Source organism: Scardinius erythrophthalmus (assembly GCF_964197995.2).
Source record: "Scardinius erythrophthalmus genome assembly, chromosome: 5".
Lineage (NCBI taxonomy): Eukaryota > Metazoa > Chordata > Actinopteri > Cypriniformes > Leuciscidae > Scardinius > Scardinius erythrophthalmus.
Genome location: NC_138225.1, coordinates 12,473,388 through 12,497,280, shown reverse-complemented (window position 1 = coordinate 12,497,280; position 23,893 = coordinate 12,473,388). Strand labels below are relative to the sequence as shown.

Genomic DNA, 23,893 nt, shown 5'->3' with positions numbered 1-23,893 from the left:
GATTGTGCACTGTTTTCCAGACTCTAAACTGCCTGTTAGACCCGTGATGGAAATCAAAAAAACTTCTTCAAAAACGGAAATCAGGCCTACCCTCCATCACTTCATGGTGGACTATGCTTAGGAAACAAGGCTGATCTGCCTAGAAAACAGTATAAGCAGTGCCCCAGACAGTGAGGTCTAAATGTTATATGGGTCAGCAGTCATCAACATGCTGAAACCAGGCGTAGCTAAAACCTTCAATGACTTTTCCACAAGATCTTCATACCTTATATTAAAGAGAAACTTGAAATGGTCAAGAGAGTGGATGTTGTATGGGACTGCTATGAAGTTACCAGCTTAAAGTCCCAGAAGCTGGGAAAGGCGACAAGAACAAGAGAGGATTGAAAAAGACAAGTTAAAAAACCAACGGGAAAGGCTTCCAAAAAAAGTGGATAAAAACAAAACAGAGCTCTTTTACTTTCTTGTGGAAATGTCGACTACCAAACAAGTTGTTAACACATGTGGACCCAATCATCTCACCCACAAGAATCAGATAAGATTACACCTTGCACACATGAAGAGGCACATACAAAGATGCTACTCCATGCCGTGGATGCTGCAAGAAAAGGATTTAAAAAGATCACCCTGGGCACTGTGGGCCAACTGTTGTGGTTCTAGCCATAGCACATGTGTCAGAGCTGGACATTGAAGTTCTTGCCAGTCCTAAATGCCACCCACAACTCTCAGATACATATTTGCCAATGAGATTGCCAAGTCTCTGGGTCCTGACAAATCCAAGGCCCTTCCTGTGTTCCATGCCTTCACTGGCTGTGACACAGTCTCTGAATTTTGAACATATCATCTCAAATTTTCCACATATCACCTGGACTATAATAAATATTAAGTAATTCCAAAAGTGTCCAGTAATAAGGGGGCTATCAAGATAAAGTGAGTATTTTTCAGCTGGTCATGTGATCTCAACATGAAAAGACCAAACTGAGCAAATGTACAACATTTTAAATATGGATTTCTCTTGTTTTGAAGTGTAAAAAAGATGGCACGCTCCTGTAAGAGTCTATATTGTGCTGTGCTAGGTTTCAGTTCTTGTGCGGCTCACTGCGCGTCACTTATATTGTGACACACTGCGTCAAGAAATGTTCGTAAATCCACTTGAAAGCTCTGTGGAACATTTTTTCTCATTACAGAATATCACTGTCATGTCACAGCACCTTTCCTCCTGACAGCAATTGAAGTCCAAGGTGACTCGGAGCATTTAACACCTCGAGCATTAATATAGATGAATGCACCCAACGGCGAGCAGGTCAAACAGCTGCTGGGGAGATGGAGGCCGCACAGCTCACCTGGGAACCATGGCGAAGGCCAGGTTACGGCTTCGTTTTCCCGCTCATTAGACCATTCCCGTACCTTCTGTTTTATGCCGATCCATGCCGGGCATAGGGAGAGGTCACTCTTCTTAAGTAGGCTATTTGACGGCGGAATGAGCCTCACATATATGCAGATGATGGTGCCTCCTGATGACTAATGTGTGCTGATTGCTCAACAGCACTTGAACTCTGGGAAACAGAGCAGGACACAGCGAGCTGTGCAGATGCCTCGATGCTCAACAAGTGAGTAATCAAGAGAAAAGAGGACAAGAAATTAGAGACATTCCTCTGCTGATGATGTGCATGGAGGCAGAAATCAGGAGCCGAGAAAGAGAGAGCGAGAGAGGGACCTAAATTACCTGTAACTAGCATCTCAAATGCAAGCCAATGCAAAACCTAAAATCTCTACATCCTTATGAATGTTTCACTGAGAGCTTTTCCCTCTTAAAATATATCTGTAAAATGATTGCTAATCTATGCAAAAAAGCAATCAGCAGCTCATGCATAATGCATGAGCACGAGAGACCAATTTTAAAACGCTTTCAGATTATTAGATATTATCAGGAATTCAGCAGATGAAATCTGAACACTCCTACCTGCACAGCTCTAATTACAGCAGCCGAGTGGGCAGACAGGAAGGCGAAGCACTGGCACGGTCAGAGCCCACCGCAGGTCATTTGCACACATAATTTAAAGCCAAGGTGACCACAGGACAAATCCAAGCTCCAGGTCCGAGTCATAATAGATGGAGAATGAAACCACAGAATTAGCATGTATATGTCCACGGGTGAAACTGATAGCTGGAGATGAAATGGTTCAATCACTCTAAGTATCATGGACGATTTCTCATACATCAAGATGGTATGTCTTCAATTTTAATTTATTCAAATGCAGTTCAAATTGGTTGATCTGCATGAGATGGGATTGGACTTGGCACGGATGTTGCTTGTTTCAATTTTTATTTAAATGCGCCCCAGAAATCAGAGCGGGATGTTATATTCTCCATTAAGCGCCAAAGCAATTGCATTTGCATTGGATTAAATTACGCTTATCTCTGCGGACAGAGGATGCTGTCTTATCAAATGAACATCTGCATTTTAAAAGGAGAGAGAGAATTGAGCGCAATGTGGGATGACGGAATTAACTAAACTCTAATTAATTTCCGACATGCGGCCGTGTCCGGTCCATCCACAAAGGCCGCATTTAGACACCTGAAAATCCACCGTGCAATCAGCTGTCATTCACAGTGAAGACATGAAAGCTCAGGAAATCCAGTTTGACAGTGCAATGAGTATGAGTTATTGCATATTTGGCCAATGTGGATAAAAGCAGGACCCTCAAACGCTGTTCCTTTTATCAATGCAAAGGTATAAGGAATAATAAAGGTTTAAGGAAGTAATGCATGTGTCGATGTATAAAGAAAGCAACTCCAGAATTCCTGATAAGACCTGAGAAATGTTCATTATAAACAAACTTTCATTCAATACTCAGATTATTTAAAACATTTTACAAAAAAATAGTTTGGTGTCATTAAAAATGTATTACTTTATGAAATATTTGAGTGTGCCATGTATTTTTATTCACATAGTATCACATTGCAACATGCTAAATGCAAACTCTATAGCAATCAATTGTGAGGAGCACTATAGAATGCAGCAGTGCCCATCCACCTTTTCCTGGTTCCGTGTTTTTCCCATTCATGTTTCCCATATACGGATTTTTAAAATGCCAACCAACCAGCTACAAGGTAAATCACAACATTACAAACTGAAGAAAAAGAAAAAGACTGTAGAAAGAGAGAAGACAGACCCGTTGAGAAACATTGAAAATGACATAGTTGAGTTAAAAATGACAGACATTCAATACTATTGATTTAAAGATGTTGTTTGGGTATATATATATATGTATACAATATACACAAGAATTCAGTGATTCATGGTGGGCGGTGCTAGAGTTCTTTTGGCGCAATTTGCTTGTTTCAATTGTCTGACTGGTGCATATTTCTTTGCAGAATCATCGGAAATGTATTTACATGGAATTCCACTTTTATATATGATTATTACGAAAATAAGTTGAAATAATATGGACAGACGGCTTCAACGAAAACCTTGTGGCTTACAATAGCTCTGCCTTAGAGGTTTATAAGCTGTTGTTAAAAATCTAATGAATGGGAATGAATAGGAAATTTACTTCCAGAAACTGAGTTCTTGTATTCCGCAAAAAAACGCAGACATTTTTATGTGATGGGTAGATTTGGGTGGTAGGGTTAATGTAAGGGGACATAATATACAGTTTGTACAGTATAAAAATCATTATGTCTATGGAAAGTCCCCATAAAACATGAAAACACGACAGGTGTGTGTGTGCATGTGCTTTTAGAGCAGGTAAAGGTGCCCTTCCCCGACACCCTCCACTCTGAACTGCTTCGATTTGCTCAGAGATTTTCTGAGGAGAGTCTGACAGGCTTCATGCTCTGAGCGTTAGCCAAGCAGAGATGAGCACTGCTACAAAAATCAATGAAGCTCTACAAAACCTACAGCACAACAAAAGCATTACTCTGCAATTAGATCTGTAGACTTGAGCACCCAAACACTACACTTAGTACAGTTCAGATATTTAATATTGTAAAATCAATATGGTATATATACAGTATCACTGGCATAATAAAGAATGTTATGCTATTTCTCTGCTATAAATCCTTAGAAAAAAAGGACTATGGTGTGGGACAGTCAGATGGAAATATCATGGTACTCTGATATATGGGTAGTATCATGGTATTCTCGAAGTACCATTTAATGGTACATGTAATAGGTTATGATGACACATCATGTTTTCATAGACTTTTTCATGAAAAATCTAAATTTGTTAAAGGGTTGTAAAAAGGTTCTCCAGTCTTTAAATTAATATGAATATGAGGCTGTTTGATTACTGTTTCATACTATATGATATGCTATGCTATTTTCATGGCACTACAAGGAATACCATGAAATTATTATGACTTAATAACATGGTACATTATTGTTTGTGAAATAAGAACTTCAAGAGCTATTAACATACTACACAGAATCATTTATCACTGAACTGGTATGCTTTCACTGAGGCTGTGAATAACAATGATATTGGATCAAAAGTGATCATTAATCAAGACAAGACCTTAAGTGAATTCATCAACCTGAAGTGTCTATAAGACGTTGCAGTCTTCGGTTCTCACGGATTCATCCCATCTATTCAAGCGCTCACACAAGGACTTCTTTTCTCTCTCCTACGCACACAAATGCTTCAGTCTTTCGACATTTGCAGGTCTGTGCCAGATTCTTCTTCAGCCGACAGCCTTAATGGGGTCAGCTGACCTCTGCTCTCACTTCTCACCAGGGCCAGGCAGAAGGGGAATGCCTTTCTCCACTCTGAAAGACACACAAACTCCCATACATACTCTCATTTTACACCACCTTGATCCTGACCCTTGCAGCATCTTCTCAAGAGGAGCCGAGAAAAGAGCCCAGCTCAGCCACAGAGCCACAAGCTCTTGAAGAAGGTGAGAGGTCACAGGAGGTCACAGGTGGGCAAGAAAAAATTGGAATTGCACCATGCTTTACCTGTGAAATATCACTAAAGTCTCGATTTTGCTAGGGTTAAAAATCAGTAAGTCTAATGAACTAGAGAGGAAAAGGAAAGGATTGAGAAAAATGGCAGGCAAGAGGAAATGGTAAGGAAGGGGAATTACAGAACAGGAAAAAGGAAAGATGAAAAGGACAGAGAAAAGGAAATGGAAAGGAAAAGAATATAATAGAAAGAAAAGGAGTAGGAAAGGAGAGGAGAGGGAAGTTAAAAAAACATGAAAAGGGGAATAGGGAAGAGAAAAAGAAAATTACAGAACAGGAAAAGATGAAAAGGACAAGACAATGGACATAGAAAGGAAAGAATAAGAGTAGAAACAAAAAGAGAGGAAATGAGGGGGAAAGGATAGGAGAGAGAAAAAAAGAAAATGATAAAACATGAAAAGGAAAGGGGAAACAACAGAGGAGAGGAAAAGGAAAGTAAAGAGGAAAAGGTCAGATGAAGGAAAGGAAAGAGTAAAATAACAGGACAGGAAAAAGGAGAGGAAAAAGTCACGGCAAAACAAGAAAAGCAAAGGGGAAAATAACACGACAGGAAAAAGGAACAAGAAAAGGAAAGGCAAAAATAACACGACAGGAAAAAGGAACAAGAAAAGGAAGGCAAAAATATTAGAAGGATAAAAAGGAAAGAGGAAAAGGATAGATAACAGGAAAGGGAAAGACAAAAATCAGGAAAAGGAAGTGCGGAGCAAGGATGTAAATGACAGGACAGGAAAAAAGCAAAGGCAAGATGACAACGACAGGATAGATAACAGGAGAGGAAAGGACAGTAAAGGAAAGAATGGTGATAAATGTTACTTTCAGTAAAAATGGTATCAAAGGCACAGCCTGTGGAGAAGATAAAAAAATACCGACACTCACAGAATTGGTCAGATGCTGACTTTTATCTGTGCGACTCTGACAAAAAGGACATGCTGCCAGCGTGCTCTTCTGCTATGATCTGTTTACAAGAGCGTCACACAGACAAACTCAGAGTTCATATCTATCACACACAGTGTCACATCCCTGCAGAGACCAAGTCAAACACCACCACACAATGCTCACATGCCCAGAGAAAAGAGGAATAAAAACACATCATGTCTTCACATTTACTCCCGTCACTCTTGAACTTTGGTTAAACGAACACATGAAAGAGAAATTTCATTTCAGCTGACATTTCTTTATGCAGCGCAACATGCAAGAGACAAACAGAATGAAGCAGGGCTGCACTGTAAAAAAACTGTAATTTTCTGGCAGCTGGGATGCCAGAAAAAAAAAGGTAAAATAACTGGAAAATAAACATCTCGTAAAAATACAGTAATTTTCTGCTAATAAAATACAGTTCATAACTGTAATTATAAATAAAATCTCATTTTTCTTTAGCTTTTTAATGTTTAATGAATGATCGATCATATTTACTAGTATAAAAACAATAAAATTATCTATAAATAAGGTTAAACACTGCTATATACAAATAATCAGCCTCTTAATTGCAAAAAAAAAAAATGTATTTAATAAAAACAGTATAAACAGAATGACAGTTTTAAAACTAGTAATGGTTTTAAAACAATTGCAGCAGTATACATAATATAACAATACAAAAAAAAGTACATAGTTTAATAATAATGAAACAGTCTGCCTTCAAAACCTTACCACTGGTCGACAGATGAATTACAAGGAGTCATAAAAACAAACAATTAAACTAAGCAGGAAAGAGTGAGTGTTTTCAAAGTCTGCGAGACTGATGACAATTTTTGGACATGTGCAAGAGAGACAGTGTGTATGCAAGAGAATGTTATGAGTGAGTGGTAGTGTGCAACAAGGGCTAGGCTACGTCTACACCAATCCAGATACTGCAGAAAAAGCATATTTTTTTTTATGTTTTGGCCTTCCTTCCATACAGATTTTTTTTTGTCCTGAGAAAACAGCTATTTCTGGTCTCTTGTATCATCACTATCAGTTTTTATTACATTTTACAGCATGCGCAGGAAGATGAATTAAGCGTCTTCCAACATCTCAGTGTGAACAAGAAACTTTTGGAAAATGCTGGAACGATTGTGTGGTTTGAGAACATCTTAATTAAAACAATGTTTTCAAATGTGTCTGGATTAATGCAGATGTAGCTAGAGAGTGTTTCATTACTGTTTTGATGTATGAAATTAACTGCTGGTTTTGTACCTCTGCAAGAAGTCCAGCGTTGCTCCTTGGCCTGCTGGTTACGAGATGTTCAGGCAGTTGTAGGAGACAAACTCAACTCAACAGCATCACTGAAAGTGGTGATGTGGCTATTACCAATGATTTGGTCTTTCCTGTTATTCACAATACACGAGAGAAGGGATTTGTACATTTTTGTGACAAACAAAATGTAAAAAACATAAACTCCATCAATTATATTATCTTTAAATGGTGCAACTCACCTTTTCACCGCACCTTTAAAGGTCCCATGGCATGAAAAATTCACTTTATGAGGTTTTTTAACATTAATATGAGTTCCCCAAGTGGCTAGAAATGGCGATAAGTGTAAACCAAGCCTTGGGTATCCTGCTCCGCCTTTGAGAAAATGAAAGCTCAGATGGGCCAATCTGGAATCTTCCCTATATGTCGTCATACGGGGAAAGGTTACCTCCCCTTTCTCTGCTTTGCCCGCCCAGAGAATTTGGCCTGCCCATGAGAAAATGAGCTACAACCATAGACAGTAAAAGAAATGGACACAGCGACCCCATTGGATTCAACGGAGAAAAGTGAAGTCAGTTAGAAGCACTCACTTCCTGATGGCTGACCGTACTGCGCAGACTCAAACTGAGCTTGACGACGTAGATGTGACAAGAGCAACCTGTCTGTCTTCTAGTAGCTGTGCCAAGAGAAATCTGAATCATTCCCTTCCGAAACTTGCAGAGACGGAGAGTGTGAGGAGGAGGTGCCCATGAGCTAGGAGCAGGAGCAACTTTTGCTAAGTATTCTGATTAATTATTTTGTCATGTTGCCTCCACGTCCCCCCCCCGATTGCCTGCAAGCTTCTCCTCCTGTCCATACGGTAATTTCTCTACTGTGCGACAGAGTCGCGTGTTTATAACGCAATCGTTAGCCTGTTTTTTAAAAAACTGCTTCTACGGGGCCATAACGTAAGATACAAGGTAATGGAGCTTTTTATACATTTTTGTGTTCTTTAGAAATAAATAATGCCCAAATGGAGTCTTTAAACGCCTCAGATGTGAAATTATTCGCTGTCAAAGTGACGCCAAAATGAATGGGAGTCAATGGATTGCTAAAAGCAGGTGATGGTCTGCTAATCAATGGCGGCCCCCAGGGAAGCTTCAGTTTTTTTTGAAAGATTACCCCCTTAGCTACAACTGTGCGCACGCAATATTGGTTTTTCCTGGAGAGACATCATGGCTTGCAAACTAGTGAAGCATGACAGTTGCTCAGTTTTTGGATGTACAAATGAACACAAAAGTCTTTTTTAGTTCCTTCATCCGAGCCTCTGAAGAACCAGTGGTTAATTTAATTTAAATTTTATTTTTTATATTTTATTTTAAGCCAACAACGCAGGCTAGCGTTAGCTACATGATAATAACTGTAACAGCATACATAAAAGTACCATATCCAGACACAATATTTTAAACTAACCATTCGGAGACGTCCTGCTGTAGCCGATGAGTTGCAACTTCTTCAGGTGCTTCTCCATCCGGATCAGATTCTGGGTCAAACTGGAAAGCTTGAACAACTGCGTGTTGTGATAAACATTAGCGCATGGTACCGTGGCCGCAAACTGGTCAAGGCCACACCCCCACCCTGCCCCGCCTCTCTCATCCTCATTAGCATTTAAAGCTAAAGACACAGAAATGGCACGTCCTAAGGAAAGCTCATTGTGGGACTGGTTCGTAGTGGCTGTAATTCTGCACCAAGGCTGAATTTTGGGAAAGAGACTTCAGATACAGTATTAGGGGACCACTAAGGCCTATAATAGCATCCAAAAAGCAGCATGTCATAGGACCTTTAATATCAGACACTCACACAACTTATCTGCATTCTGCAGATAGAGAGACTTTTTGTGACAAACAAAACATAAAAAACATAAATTCCAGCAATTATATTATCTTTAAATGGTGCAACTCACCTTTTCACCACACTTTTAATATCAGAAACTCACACAACTTATCTGCAGAGAGAGGAAAAAAAAACTTGAGTACATGGGACACATTCATTTACAAATCTACAATAATTTAAAGAAATGTGCATTGAGCCCTATCACTTTCCGTGCCTGTTTCTCTCTGTGTGTGTTTCAATGAAGACAGCCCGTTCATTTAGAAGGTGATTAAACTGACTCGAACTATTAGTGCATTTAACGTTAACTGTTTGAACTTCCATCCGATCAGAACCGAGTATTCAGATTCAAATACATTAAAGGCCTAATGTTTCCAAACTTTTTACCAGTACTGTATGTAATGTGTGTGTATATATAATTCATGTGTATTCATGTTTATACGAAAAGTTGTTTCCAGTTATTTTACAGCAGATATGTACATTTACACTATAATTTTACGGAATTTTCAAAATACAGGAAAAATCTGTTAAATAAAACAGTAAAATTCAGTACGATTACAGATTTTTTTTACAGTGTAGGTTGAGTCCTGAATACTTGGTTTTATTATATTTCAATGGCTCTGTTGTTCCTCTCCATCCTTGACCCCTTTTCTTAGCTGCCTCTGTTATCTGAAATAATGTCAGGCCATCCTTACAATCTATTCATCAGTGCAGAAAGAAGCTGCCGCTGACATTGATAAAAAATACCATCTGTGCCTCGCAGGGAGAAGAGACAGAGAGGTACGGCCCTCCTCCTCCTCCTCCTCATTGCTCTTCATCAATGCAATTTAAATTGAAGAGCTCATTGGTAATTAAATTCAAGCTGGGGTTACAGCGGGGGCCGAAGACACGGATTTGACACAAGAGAGAATGCGCAGAGAGGACGCCACACAGAGGGTCAAGGTTCACGAAAGGCAGCCTCAGCCAGCCAGTTCCCATTCATTCATTCCTATGCCACACAAAAACCTTCTGACATTTAAAGAAATGAATAAAAACAACAGAGAGAGGGAAAGAAAGAAGAAAAAAAATCAATTATTCCAGATTTTTTTTCCATCTCCACAAACTGACCTTTTCTATCCAACATCCTCAGCCAGTTGTTTGTTGGACAGACTTCAAAACTGCCAATAGTGTTTAACTCATAGCCGGCCCTATCAAGGGCTCTCATGTCTGAGAGCAGGAAGGAAGGGAAGAGGAAAAGTCGATAACGATTTGGGCGATCCAATTTTGTGAAATTGTTTGTCAGCACAAACACGAGGCACATGACTAGCAGCAGGTCAGGGGGATTTGGGTAGCGTGGGCCGGTCCTGACTCCTGGGCCCCCCTCTTCTGGTTAAAGCCAGCTTTACTCATTCATCTGTTCCCCCTCGAAGCGGCCGATGTCGCCTTCTCCTCCCTCCACTAATCCGGTTACTGCATTCACAGGCAGTACCCTCTCTTTTCATTACAGCAGATCAAAGATTGAAAAGCGATTCCTCAATCTGTCTGAGGATGAGATCCAAATTGGATCGGGCTAAAGTGGATGTGGCAGCAGGGAGAAAATGGGAAAGGAAGATGATGCGACTCATTTTTACCCTTTAAAGCTGATGGCATCAGATAAAGCAAAATTCAGAGTGTGTATGAATAGGCTGGTGGCCAGTTTGTGGGTAAATGCCACACGCCATGATTGACAACAGGACAACGGCTCACTTCTGGGGTCTGAGGTCACTTCCTCAGAGCACTGCGGTTGTTCCGTGTTGAGTCACATTCTTAAACATCAATGTACTCTAGAGGTGGAAATCTGATTTATGCAAGGAAAAAAAAGTGCACTTCACCTCAAAAGTTTAGGGTCGTTAAGATTTTCTCACCAAGGCTGCATTAATTTGCTCACGAATACAGCAAACACCATAATTTTATAACAGTAATAGCATTGTTACAATTTAAAATAACTGTTCTATACTTTGATAGATTTTAAAATGTAATTTATTCTTGTGGCGGCAAACTAAATTTTCAGCAGCTTCAGTGTTGCAAGATCCTTCAGAAATCATTTTAATATGCTGATTTGAATCTCAAGTTAATTCTTATCAAAGTTGAAACCGGTTGTGTTGTGTAATGTTGATGAATAGACATTTTTCACAAACTGTTGTATCATTATAAATGTCTTTACTGTCACTTAGGCTAATGATCAATTTAATGCATCCTTGCTGAATAAACTACCATTCAAAAGTTTTGGGGAATGAATTCAAAAGAAATGAATAGAGTATAAGCAAAACACATCAAAATAATAACACTCTTTCAACAGGCAAATGTGTGTATGTTGTCATTAAAAGTCACTGTTCAAGGGATAGTTAAAGGGATAGTTCAACCAAATATGTCCATTAAAAGTCAATGGGGTCCAATGTTGTTTTTGATGTCCACTCATGTGCATTATATGGACAAAAACAGAATTTCGTTTTCTGCACAAAACCTAAATGGCCTAAGACAAAACAAATATGCTAAAAATACAATCAAGCCAAAATAGGAAGAAAATAACACTTGCCAGGAAAACCTGTTGCATAAACATAGCCGCTAAGTTAAAGGGTTAGTTCACCCAAAAATGAAAATTCTGTCAGTAATTACTCACCCTCATGTTGTTCCAACCCCGTAAGACTTTCGTTCATCTTCAGAACACAAATTAAGATATTTTTGATGAAATCTGCGAGCGTCTCACTCCTCCATAGGCTTCTATGTAATTGAAACTTGCCGGCCCAGAAAGTTAGTAAAGACAATGTTTAAAATAGTCCAAGTGACTACAGTGGCTCAACCATACGTTTATCAAGTGACGAGAATACATTTTGTGTGTAAAAAACAAACAAAAATAACGACTTTATTCAACTATTCATTTTCTTCTGTGTGGGCCTCTGAGTGAGTTCACGTACCGTAACAGCGCAGCGCTTCTGGGTTGTACGTCAGAACGTAGGCTCACTATTTCAATTACATAGAAGCTTATGGAGGAGTGAGCAAGCTCTCAGATTTCATCAAAAATTTCTTAATTTGTGTTCCGAAGATGAACGAAAGTCTTACGGGGTTGGAACAACATGAGGGTGAGTAATTACTGACAGAATTTTCATTTTTGAGTGAACTAACAATTTAAGACTGTCTCGTCAATTCGTTAGGGCTAATCAGTCTTACTTTTCGTCATCAAATTAGACCAATCTACTTTTTTATGTAACTGACTGAAAAGTTATGACCAGTCTTGAAGAAAAAAATTCTAACCAGCCTTTTTGCAACCGGCCTGGTCTTACGCTGCACATTACATTGTCCCTTCACTTCCGAAACGCACCTGGATTAACATGCTGACGGCTTCACATTTACAAAACTGGCAGAACTCACTTTCAAAGGCGTCTCTGACATCCGTAGGTCTTCTCAAATTGACTTGTTCAAGCATAAGAGGCTCTGTCCTTCTGCTGGCCTTCAGTTTACAGGAACACATTAATCTCAGTGCAAATCCATTTCCTTCTCTCTAGCTCCAGGTCTTGCGTGCTGAAGATAGCCCTCTTTATCTGTTCCTCACAAAACACCACTAAAATTACACCCCTCTCCTGGGACTGTGGGGAAATGTGCTCCGCTTAAAGTGCAAAGCGTTTATTTCATCACTGCGCTTCACAGATCAGCTTGGTCTGCCCGCGTCTGGTCGACAGCCAAATGCATCCTTGCATCCACTGCTTGGCTGCAAACCCGTTATGGTGCAAAATATTCTGACAAAGAGCAAAGAACTGAAAAGTAATTACTTTGGGTTTAGTGACAGTAATACAACGGCTGTACTCAATCCAAAATGCTCCAAGCTGTGCTAGTTCTGATCGGGAATGTGATCCGTGTTGAGAAACATTTTGGCAAATGAGATGATCGTCCTACATTTGCTAGGAATACACAGACAGGACAGGAAACAATAATTTTGTGCAACACAGCTTTTAATGAAAAAGATGATTGGAATTTATTAAATATTATTTTAAATTAATTTAATTCTTATGTATTTAAAATATCTATTATTAGCATTCTCACCCTGTCTAAAATCGACAGTATTAAATCCATGTGTAACACTCTGCTGCCATCTAGTGGCATTGATGTGTGGAGAGAAAAAAAAACATTCACAGTGCACAAGCACTCTGAATGTAATAATACAAATATATGTCAAATAAGTCTTAATTCAACAGATGATTATCTTATGTTTTATATCATTTTACAATTTTACAATAATGAATATGAGCTACATTTGTCGAACCAAGATCCAGAGTAAAAGCAGCAACGAGCATTCGTGCTAATGATAACAACGAAGCATGAAGTACATTGTTTGCTTTGAGTCTCAGTAGCTGTTGAGGATCTTCAGTACGTCCTGACTGAGCGCAGCAGATGAGTGCTGCTGTACCCCAGGAGCTCCAATACTGGTCTCCCAGCAGTCAAAGCCACAAGACTTTAACTCCTCAAAGGTGCTCTGAATCACTGATGCATCTGTCTCTGCAAGCAAAAAGGACGAAAACATGCCCATTAACACCAAGACCTAGACAAATTACTCTCTACAAAACAAAATCTCCATGGAGTTTAAGCTACATGTGTAAATGTGGAATTCCTGCATCACCGAACCAAACTGCTAAATTGTATTCAATAATATAATATAATATAATATAATATAATATAATATAATATAATATAATATAATATAATATAATACATAAAAAGTTTAGGGTCGTTATAAAAAAAATCATACTTTTATTTAGCAAGGATGCATTAAATTGATCTAACGTGACAGTAAAGACATTAATACTGCTTTAAAAGAAATGCTGTTCTTTTAAACTGTCTAATCATACAAATCCTGAAAAAAAATGCATCATGGTTTCCAGAGAAATCTTAAAGCAGCACAACTGTTTTCAGCATTGATTATAATAATAAAAAATGTTTCTTGAGCACCAAATCATCATATTAGAATGATTTCTGAAGGATCATGTGACACTGAAGACTGGAATAATAATGCTGAAAATTCAGCTTAAATTACATTTAAATATATTAAAAAAAGAATACAGTTATTTTAAATAGTACAAATATTTAACACTATTACTTGCTTTTACTGTATTTTTATCAAATAAATGCAACCTTTGTGTACAGCATGGACAATTATATTATATTATATTATATTATATTATATTATATTATATTATATTATATTATATTATATTATATTATATTATATTATATTATAAAGGGAGGATTGGATATACATTTATCACTTGTTCCAAACCTACTTAGGTTTGTGCAGGAAGCAACAATGGAATTACTGACAACCTGTTTCAAGGCAGTTCAGAATCGGTTCTTTCTTTTGGGAGACAATGAACAGCTATATAACACACTAGATGAAAGGTAATACCCGAAAAGCATTACGTGGGACCTTTAAATAACGCTGAGATGGCGAACAACCTGATTTAAAGGAGCAATAAGACACACAACAGCTGAGAAAGACCAATCATGTCTGCAAATCAAATAAAGAAAAGGACTTTACCTCAGAAGTCTCAATTCAGCCTTAACAAGGCATGCCTAGAAATGACAATGTCACATACTCAAGCTGCTAGGCTAACAACATCACATCATAAACGTTGCCCTGCTTCTTCCTGCATTGTGTCTCCTCTTTATTGGAGGCTGTTTTTGAGGGTTCTAAGATCCTGATTAAAATTCAATGCGTTAGTGGCTTCAGGCATAAACAAAGAGTGTGGCCCTGTCTGACAGCTTCTGCGTCAAGTTGTTAGCTTTGTCAGACAAGAGTGACAAGCAAGATTTACCTCACAAATCGCATTAAACAGTCACGCAGTCTGCAGGGTGCCACCCTCATGGAGACTTTTCAAACAATACGCAGCAATCAGACTGATTAACCACAGGAAACATATAAAAAATATACTCCGCAGGGTTCCATGAAGACATTTCATACAAAATTTCAAACAGATTGTTTAGTTGTCTACACAAATGCATTACAAAGCCCGAGCAATATTGGGGATAACGAATTACAAGTAACGCGAGTAACTAGTAAACTAATGAATTACTCTTAAATTGACAGCAAAATATCCGAGTCACTTTTCAAATAAGTAATGCAAATTACTTTGTTTTCCCAATTATCGACTGACACCTCTCCTGTCCCCATGTTTAGAGAAATCAGAGGTACTGTAAGTGCAGAGGCGTTGTGTGCGCTGTGTAAATATGATGGTTATTGTAGTTCTAGATTAAATGTGAGCAGGCATTTTTTCACCTCACTTGAACAAAAACAGATTCAGTATTCAGTACTCAGAATATTACACAAAACCTGCAATATCTAAATATGTTATTTAACACAAATATACTTTATGTATTTAATCTCACTTTATTAACCAATGTTTTTGCTGTTGACCTTTGATGGTCCAACCATACGAACAAGCTAAAAAATAAAAAAATTCAATAAAACAAATTAGTTAAACAAAAAATAGTTAATTTTTATTTATTTTTTATTTAAAGGCCCACTGAAGTGCCTTGGAACGAGCAGCTTTGTATGATGCGTTGACGTAATTTCCACTGAATGAGAAAGCTAAGGCGTGACATATCCTGAATGGCTCCTCCCCCTTTTTAAATAGCCAATAGAGTTTCGTTTACCTCACACATTGCAAGTACTTTGTCGTAACCATGGAAGCAAATCTGAGCGCTAATGATACGTTGGATTCAATAGTAAAGGATTTTTCTCCGCCAATTCTCCTGCACCAACAGACTTAGCAGAATCGTCTACCGACGAGGAACCGACTGTCTTTGGAGTCAGACCGTATCAGTTTGAGCCAAGTAACGTTACGGGGCGGGACACTTTAGATTCTAGAGAGCATTTGATTGGACAGAAAATGTGACGAGAAGCTGAAGCCCGCGGTGATGTCATAAAAATCTGTGATCCATTTTAGCGGAAGTGAGAGACTAAGTTTTGAATGCTTATATCTCCTAAACTTTTCATTGTTTTGGAACGCACCAGCTTGTTCATAACCTTAAGGCTAACATATTCATACTAAAATCTAAAAAAAATTATTTTGATTTCAGGGGATCTTTAAGTAAGAGTGTTGAACTTTCTTCTCCTGCATCCTATTCTTCAGCAATTTTGACTGAAGGTTTGTTTGAGTAACACTAATAAGTTACCTAATTATTGTAAGTAACACAATTAGTTACCTTTTTAGGGAGTTACACAATATTTTAATGCATTACTTTTAAAAGAAACTTTCCCCAACACTGAGCCCTAGCAACCACTTATAACATTCTAGCATAAAGGCATTGATTTTTGAATGATCAAGAACCAAAATCTTTGTTCTGGCGTTCTGGTGTGTATATTGGTACCTGGTCGTAGGAGAGTGATTCCACAGCCTCCTCCTCCTGCCCCCGTCAGTTTGCTGTGCAGCCCCCTGGCCAGAGTGACCCTACACAGTGTGTCCAAAGATGAGTGACCCACACCCATCACATTCAGATGGTGCTGGTTTATATCAATCAGCTCCTGATGACAAATGGCACACAGAGAAAAGTCCAAAAAGGATCAATAAAATCCATCCATCCAGCCATCAGAGCTTTCTTTGAATAGAAATATTGATCATTTCTTTGGTCTTTTGCCACTTTTTATTTAAAGGAAATTTGAAGGAGGACAGAAAATTATGGGCAGAAAACAGAGAAACAGGATAAAGATTCAAACTTGCATCGCTCTTCTGCCCAACACAAATCAATGCGTAATGCGCAACAGCTCTTGTATAACGTTATACTGGTTGTTCACTACACAACATTTTCTGTTTGTTTCAAATGTGATAGATATTGATACATGAACCTTGAGACATCTTGGGTTAAAAAAAAAGGCAGACATCCACTTTCAAATTTTGTCAGACTATGTGATATATGTCTCAGCTAATATTTGGTCACAATTGATACCGCTGACTGGGAATTTTAAGTCACCAGCACAAGTCTATTCGGACCTACTCTTTTACATGCAAAATTTGAATGATGACACACAAACCCAAGCAACTAATTTTATTAATGTTAGTAATGTTTTGCCTGGAAAATAACACTTAAAGAAAACCCAAAAAATAAATCAAAAATACTGTAACATTAAAAAGTGTTTTAAATAAAGAAATACGTTTATTTAGCAAGGATGCATTAAATTGTACAAAAGTGACCTTTGACTCAAAAGTGAGTTCTTTTGACGTTTCTATTCCTCAAAGAATACTAAATAAAATCCGGTTTTCCACAAAAAATATTACACACCACAACTGGTTTCAGCACTAATAATGCAACATGTTTTTGAGCACCAAATCATTAAAAAAAAAAAAACTTACCAATCCCAAAAGTTTTAACTGTATTAAATAGCAAAAGCAAAAGCTGATTCCATGAAAGACGAATGTGGCAAAAACTGAAAAAAAGTGTCTGGCACAAATAATAATATATATCTTGTTTATGAAGAAAACGCTGTGTGAATGTACCTCCAGTATGTTGTAGTGCTCAGCTGAAGGTCCGTGTGTGGCCATCTCTGTGAGAGTCTGTTCACAGGTGCAGGACACGGCGCTGACGGACTCCAGAACTGGCTTCATTATGGAGGAAAACTGCAAAACAACAAAAGGACAGATAAGTGCTGTACAAACACAGCTGAGGGAACAACATTATTCATCAAGAAAAATCAGCTTAAGCTTGTCACAGTAAAAGATAATTATAATTGTCAACCCTTAAGTCAAGCAGAATATCACCATACAACTGCAAATCAAACTCTTGCCATTTGGAAATTACAGTCCAATGTACAGTCAAACCAAAAAAAATTCAGACACCTTCAACATTTCTCACATTATCACTGTTTATTCAAATCGCCATAGTTTAGAAAATGGTAATACAATATGACAAGAACTCCGAGTTATCAAATCAGTTGGTATTTCACTGGTTTTGGCCATCCTTCTGTTAGACTGTCTCACAAATTAATTGGGTTGAATAGCCGTCAGCTGTTAAATTAAAGTACACAAATAGATAATAGCTATTTAGGTCAACCAATTACCAAGCAATGTTTAATTTTGTTCAGTCTGTGGTGTAAAAAGGTCGCATTAGCAATTAAAGCAAAAAATAAAAGCAAAACATGGTCAGGTCAAAGTGTCTGAATAATGTTAGGTCCCAAATTTTTATAAATTTTACTGGTAGTCCACTGTACGAAGATTTTTTTTGGTATAATATGTCACAGTTTACTTTATTTAGCTATCCTCACTTACATAAATGAACTATAGTGTCCTGCACCCACTAGTGTCTGAATAATATTTGGTTTGACTGTACTGATAACTGATAACTGATGAATTCGCGATTAGTTTACCAATGAAATCGGCTGCAGGTTGGGGTTTGCATTTAACTGGTTTGGGATTAAAAATATCATGCACTTTTGCCAGCTGCCATTACAACTGGCAGACAAAGATGAATAATAGTGTATGTATGCCACCTAGTAGGCTGGAGTGTGAAGTACTGGCTGGCGCATAAAAAAATCAATGGCATCTGCTCTTAGGTGCTTTACTAAGTGTGAAGTTGAAGCATGATGTACTGCCATTGTGCTCAGTTCAATAAATCAGATATTCAACTGATCGAATGAGGAATCCATATTAAGTGAGGCAGGAGCATTAGCAAAAGCATTCACCTCTCATGCTGCCATCTTGGCCCAACAACCAGATATTCTATAAACTATCTCCTTTTGTGTTCTGCAGAAGAAAGTAAGTCATGCGGTTTGGAATAACATGAGGGTGGGTCAAGATGAATAATTTTTGGGTCAACCATACCTTTAAAACAAATTCTAAAAGAGGGTGGAAATGGCTGAGTAAAAATAAATTGTGCCTGTTCACGGCTTATTCCTTTGACTAATAATGCCACAAAAGTGTAGAATATGACCCCTTACAAGTCTGTCCTGACTCTTTACTCTTTTCCACCCCAATAATCCCGGAATTCCGCTTGGCCAATCAGGATGTGCCAGCAGTGAGGCTACCTGCTGCCGTTGTCAGGGTAACAGAGCACAGGAGCGTTGGCAGAGTGTTTCATTTGGAGCTCTTCTAAAAGGCACTCAGCACTGGGCCCCTGGAGTGTTCCTCCCTCACATAACACCGGCCATTATGCTAATTGAAGGGCACAGGAATAAAAATATAGAAGAGGGTGGGGGGAGCCATTTACTACCTTGTTAATTTTGTCCTTCACTCCAGAAACAAGCACTTTGGTGCTACGTGGTACTTTGGTGTTAGTGAGAAGGATCCTCAGAATGGGGACCCTGGGGATAAAATGAACCCAATGACACACTTAGAAAATTATGCTGGTTCTGTAACTTCACTGAAATAACTTTTTATAAACATTGCCTGCGCCTGGACAAAAAAAAGTTGCTTTTGGAGTTGAATAGGCTAATACTTGTATATGTATATGTACAAAAGTCTTTGGGATGTGCTGGAGTAGACTTTACAGAGTGTATATTGTCAATACAAGATCTTGACTCAGAAATGATGCACCTCTTGATGGAAATATCACCACAACATTTATTTCCATCAAGTCTTCCATGAAGAGTCCAGCACTCTGTAAAGTCTCCTCCAGCACATCCCAAAAGACGTTCAACGAATTTGAGGTCTGGACTCAAGAGGTGCCAATTCATGTGTGAAAATGATTCTTCATGCTCCCTCCCAACCATTTCACAATTTGAGCCTGATGAATCTTAACATTGTCATTCTGGAATATGGCCATGATGCATCTTCCCACATGTTTGTTTAAGGAATGAAAACTACACACTTCATCAATCAGGGTTAACAAATTGTTGCCAAACATATAACATGCTAGAATCACAATAATAACTGCAATAATGATCCAGTCATAGGCTCTCAAGTATTTGCCTATTTAAATCCAAACAGCGACTTTTTTTTGCCAGACAGTGTACTTTACTGATCAATTGGAACAGTAACTTAAAAAATATATTGTGAAAATAGTTTTTGCAGAGTAAAATTTTACCATCTTAGTGGAGTTATATTCCCAGCATGGTATCTTAAAAAGCCACCTGTTATAGAAAGCATAAAGTGATGCATTACCAAAAAAAAAAAAAACATCAAATGAAGAAGCATCATGAATGGATAAGACGGCTGTCATACCCCATGTGCTCACAGCATTATCCACCCCTGAAGGGTTACCATGGATGATCTTCTCGCCCATGAACGCCCACCTGTTAATCAGCTCCATCTCATCTTTACACCATCTACAACACAAACAGAACATTTTCAGTTAACAGGTACACAACAATTATTGCTGATAATGGCCTTTAAAACAAATAAAAGGGCTATATATATATATATAAATAAAACGTTTTTTTTAAGGAATTAATACTTTTATTCAGCAAGGATGCATTGAATTGATCAAAATTATCAGTAAAGACATTTAAAATGGTACAAAAGTTTCCACAGAAATATTAAGCAGCACAACTAATGGAAAAAAAAATCTGATTTTCCATCACAAGAATAAATTGCATTTTAAAAAATATATTAAAGTTAATATTAAAAATAGGAAGAGGACAGGAAAAATTATGGGGGTGATCATCTGCATTGCAGCTAAATGTGAATGAGCATGACCAGAAGAGCAATTCTAAATTTGACCCCTTTTTATACTTTTATCCTGTATTTCGAACCACACATTTTCAAAAACCTGGATGGATTTTTGAGAGGACAGAGGAAGGACAATGTCTTTGGAATTCCAAGTTAATATCTCTGCTCCTTGGTTGCTTAATTCATCATTTGATTAGATGATTTTAGATATCTATTAAAAGGGTGGTGTAGCCTTATCACTAACAATCTGGTCTGGTAACCAAAAGGTTGCAGGGGGGTTCTCCCTGTAAAAAAGTAAATGAAACAATCCTTACCTACATTATCTACATATAAAAGCCCCATAATCCATTGTAATGAAGTGTTACCTGGCTGACTCCTGCTGTGGCGTAAGAGGAGACGATATGGTGCCTCTGGCAGACAGCAGAGCGGCAGACAGACAAACATTATAGGCGGCACTGGAGCCTAAACCAGCTCCTGTGGGCAACTCTGACCACACAGACACTGTGATACTGGCCAGACCTCTGAAAAAAAAAAAAAAAAAAGCAGCAAATATCAAAAGCTCAAATTACAACAATGTTCATATGAAGCTTTCAAATACATGCAGATTTAAAGTGCCCCTATTTTGCTATTTTAAAGTTGCCTAATTTTGTTTTGGAGGTCTCCCACAATAGGTTTGCATGCATCCCAGATCAGAAAAACACTTTAATTTCATCATAATATACAATAATAGCTTCACCTCTTTTTTCAGTGTCTGAAATGGTTTGATCAAGGATTCAGTCTCTCTGAGCTTACTCTGCTCTGATTGGTCAGATGGCCTGGTCTGTTGTGATTGGTCTACCGCTTACAGTGCGTGTCAGAAACAAAATGACCATTACCATAACTGAATTTCAGCTTAGGAGGCTTGCTCAGCACTTGTACACACAGTGATACGAATAGCAGCGATGGCGTCAGTTTTACAATTCTGGATGTGCTTTCGCGGCAGAGAAAAGATTGTTTTCTCATCATGTCAATAACACGAACCAAACTCTTCCAGGCCTTAGCTACAACTACAGTGTTTGAGGGCGGGTTAAAGTTGATATTGTTCACAGGCAGCCAATGAAGACCATAGTTGAGTATTAGAATCAGAATCAGATTTATTCACCATGTGTGCGCAAACACAAAAGGTTAATGCTAATTTTTTACAAACCTAAAGGCAGTTCAGAATCTGTTCTTTCTTTTGAGAGACAATAACTACATTTGTCGTGCACTTTGATCTTTGAAACTTTGCAGACCTTTACATCCACAAACAGCTATAGCCTATTACACGTTACATGAAAGGTAATAGCTGAAAAGGCATAATAGGGCACTTTAATAAATGATGCAGAGAGTTGAACAGTGTTCTTACTCAGCAAAAACAGTCAGGTACATGTAGAGGAAAGCCAACACTGCCATGCTTCTTGTGTCGGTGGAATCATCTAAAATGCCTGTGAATTCACGAAGTCTCTTCAAAAGATCTGCGTCAAGTTCCTTCAGGTCACCCTGCACTGCTGAAACAATGAACAGTCAAAGAAACACAGGCCAGAGATGACTGCTTTCCGACACTACATTATTACAACTTCAATGAATATACAAGGGTAAATAATGACAGAGTTTTCATTTTTGGGTGAACTATTCTTTTAATTAAAAAAAAACAAATATCTATCTTCTCTCACCTTTACACCCAGCCAGAAGAGGCTTCAGTGCTGTTATTTCCCAGGCCAAAAAAGTGTCAATATTGGGGAGGTTAATGCGCACTTCACCGGATGCTGTGGACTGCAGCCGCAGGTATGTGCGTAAATTCAAACTCACAGCCAAAGCAACCTGTTTAAGATCGATAAAGAACAGAAGAGGGACTTTAAAGGGAAAGTGAAACTTTTTTTTAATTATTTTGTCATCACTGACTCACCCTCATGTTGTTCCAAACCTGAATGAGTTTCTTTCTTCTGCTAAACACAAAGAAGGTATTTTGAAGAATTTTGGTAACCAGACAGTTGATGGTAGCCATTGACTTCCATAGTAGGAAAAAAAAAATATGATGGAAGTCAATGGCTACCATCAACTGTCTGGTTACCAACATTCTTCAAAATATCTTCTTTTGTGTTCAACAGAAGAACGAAACTCATACAGGTTTGGGTTTGGGTTTGTGTAAGTAAGTGAGTAAGTTAAGTAAGTAACTTGAATAAGCGATGACAAATTTGACATTTTTATGTAAACTATCCCTTTAATTTCAGTTTTCCAAAAGTACATTGGACATAATTAACCTGAATGATCTCAATCATCTCATATTTGACTACGAACATTATTAACCCTAAAATCAACACTGAAGCAGTTGTCATTAAATAATAAGCAATTAAATAATATTGGTAAAAAAAAAAATTTAAAAAATTTAAAAACATGGCAGTAGCTGATACTCTCTACATAACATTAAATGTTACAGCTTGCTAGAAATCAGTTACTGCCAAATGACACCTTAGTATGTCAAAAAAAATGTCAAACTTAGTAAATTTTCAAGTTAGCATTTGATCTATAACACCAACATTTTATGTTGTATTTTTAGTGATAAAGCACAATTTTTGTATCAAAATGGAATAATAAACCTATATACTACATACAAATTTAAAAGTATTCACACAAATGAACCCAAACACAATAAATCACCAAAAGACAACTGAAAATGATTTTCAGGCCCATCATCTTTTTCTTTTCTTTTTTTATCCTAAACGAAATATCCTTCAAAACTATGTTTTTTTTTTCCTAAAACACTTTAATGAAGGAAAAAACTCATCAATTAAAAGACGTCAATGTTGGGGTCTCTGATGATTTAAACACCCACCTTTCCGTGCACGACAGAATGCTCACCGTGGAGAATTACTTTCCCTGGTGCTGAAACCAAGAACTCTCTTGTTTGCATCCTGAGTATTAGAGCTTGGTCAAACTTCTGAATTTGCTAGATATTTCCCAGAAAATGTATCAGCATATGCTGACCAAAGCAATAAAACCCTGCTAAAATCTCATATTTGTGGTCATCCACCGAGCTTAATTCAGCGCACCATTCTTGTAGATGATACAAATAACAGTTTGGCTAAATACTCGAGAAATCCTGAAGTAAAGCGTCATACACGGTAACGCATCGCTTCGGCTTGTCCATTGCCACACACGTGAACCGTCGCTGTAGTCTGACCCAATCAGGATTGAGCTCTCACATCGCTGACTCTAAACCCGCCTATCAGGATGAAGCTCTCATAGTCACCAACTCTCAAAACAC

At 38.0% G+C, this 23,893-nt stretch overlaps 1 protein-coding gene across 2 annotated transcripts; it reads right to left on the bottom strand.

The window, feature by feature from the left end:
* Positions 1–12,955: 12,955 nt before the first annotated feature.
* Positions 12,956–23,843, bottom strand: mvk (mevalonate kinase). 2 transcript variants are annotated; one of them, XM_081365425.1, is made up of 10 exons: positions 23,462–23,843; positions 22,302–22,449; positions 21,995–22,133; positions 20,976–21,131; positions 20,164–20,267; positions 20,027–20,072; positions 19,214–19,304; positions 17,506–17,625; positions 16,382–16,535; positions 12,956–13,513 (listed from the first exon to the last, which is right to left on the bottom strand). In XM_081365425.1, the coding sequence occupies exons 1-10, from the start codon at positions 23,537–23,539 to the stop codon at positions 13,362–13,364; spliced, it is 1,188 nt and encodes a 395-aa protein (XP_081221551.1). In that variant the 5' UTR covers positions 23,540–23,843; the 3' UTR covers positions 12,956–13,361. The 2 variants fall into 2 exon arrangements, with proteins under 2 accessions (XP_081221551.1, XP_081221550.1); XM_081365424.1 differs by having other exon boundaries at positions 13,212–13,513; positions 21,995–22,136; positions 23,462–23,827.
* Between the last annotated feature and the right edge of the window lie 50 nt (positions 23,844–23,893).

What these genes read in the sequence shown, in the direction of transcription:
- mvk (XM_081365424.1), bottom strand. Translation starts at nt 23,539, where the DNA reads ATGCAAACAAGAGAGTTCTTGGTTTCAGCACCAGGGAAAGTAATTCTC. An exon ending in ATTCTGTCGTGCACGGAAAG is followed by an intron (nt 22,450 to 23,461) that starts GTGGGTGTTTAA and finishes GATCTTAAACAG; the next exon opens with GTTGCTTTGGCTGTGAGTTT. An exon ending in AGCACTACAACATACTGGAG is followed by an intron (nt 16,536 to 17,505) that starts GTACATTCACAC and finishes ATTTGTCATCAG; the next exon opens with GAGCTGATTGATATAAACCA.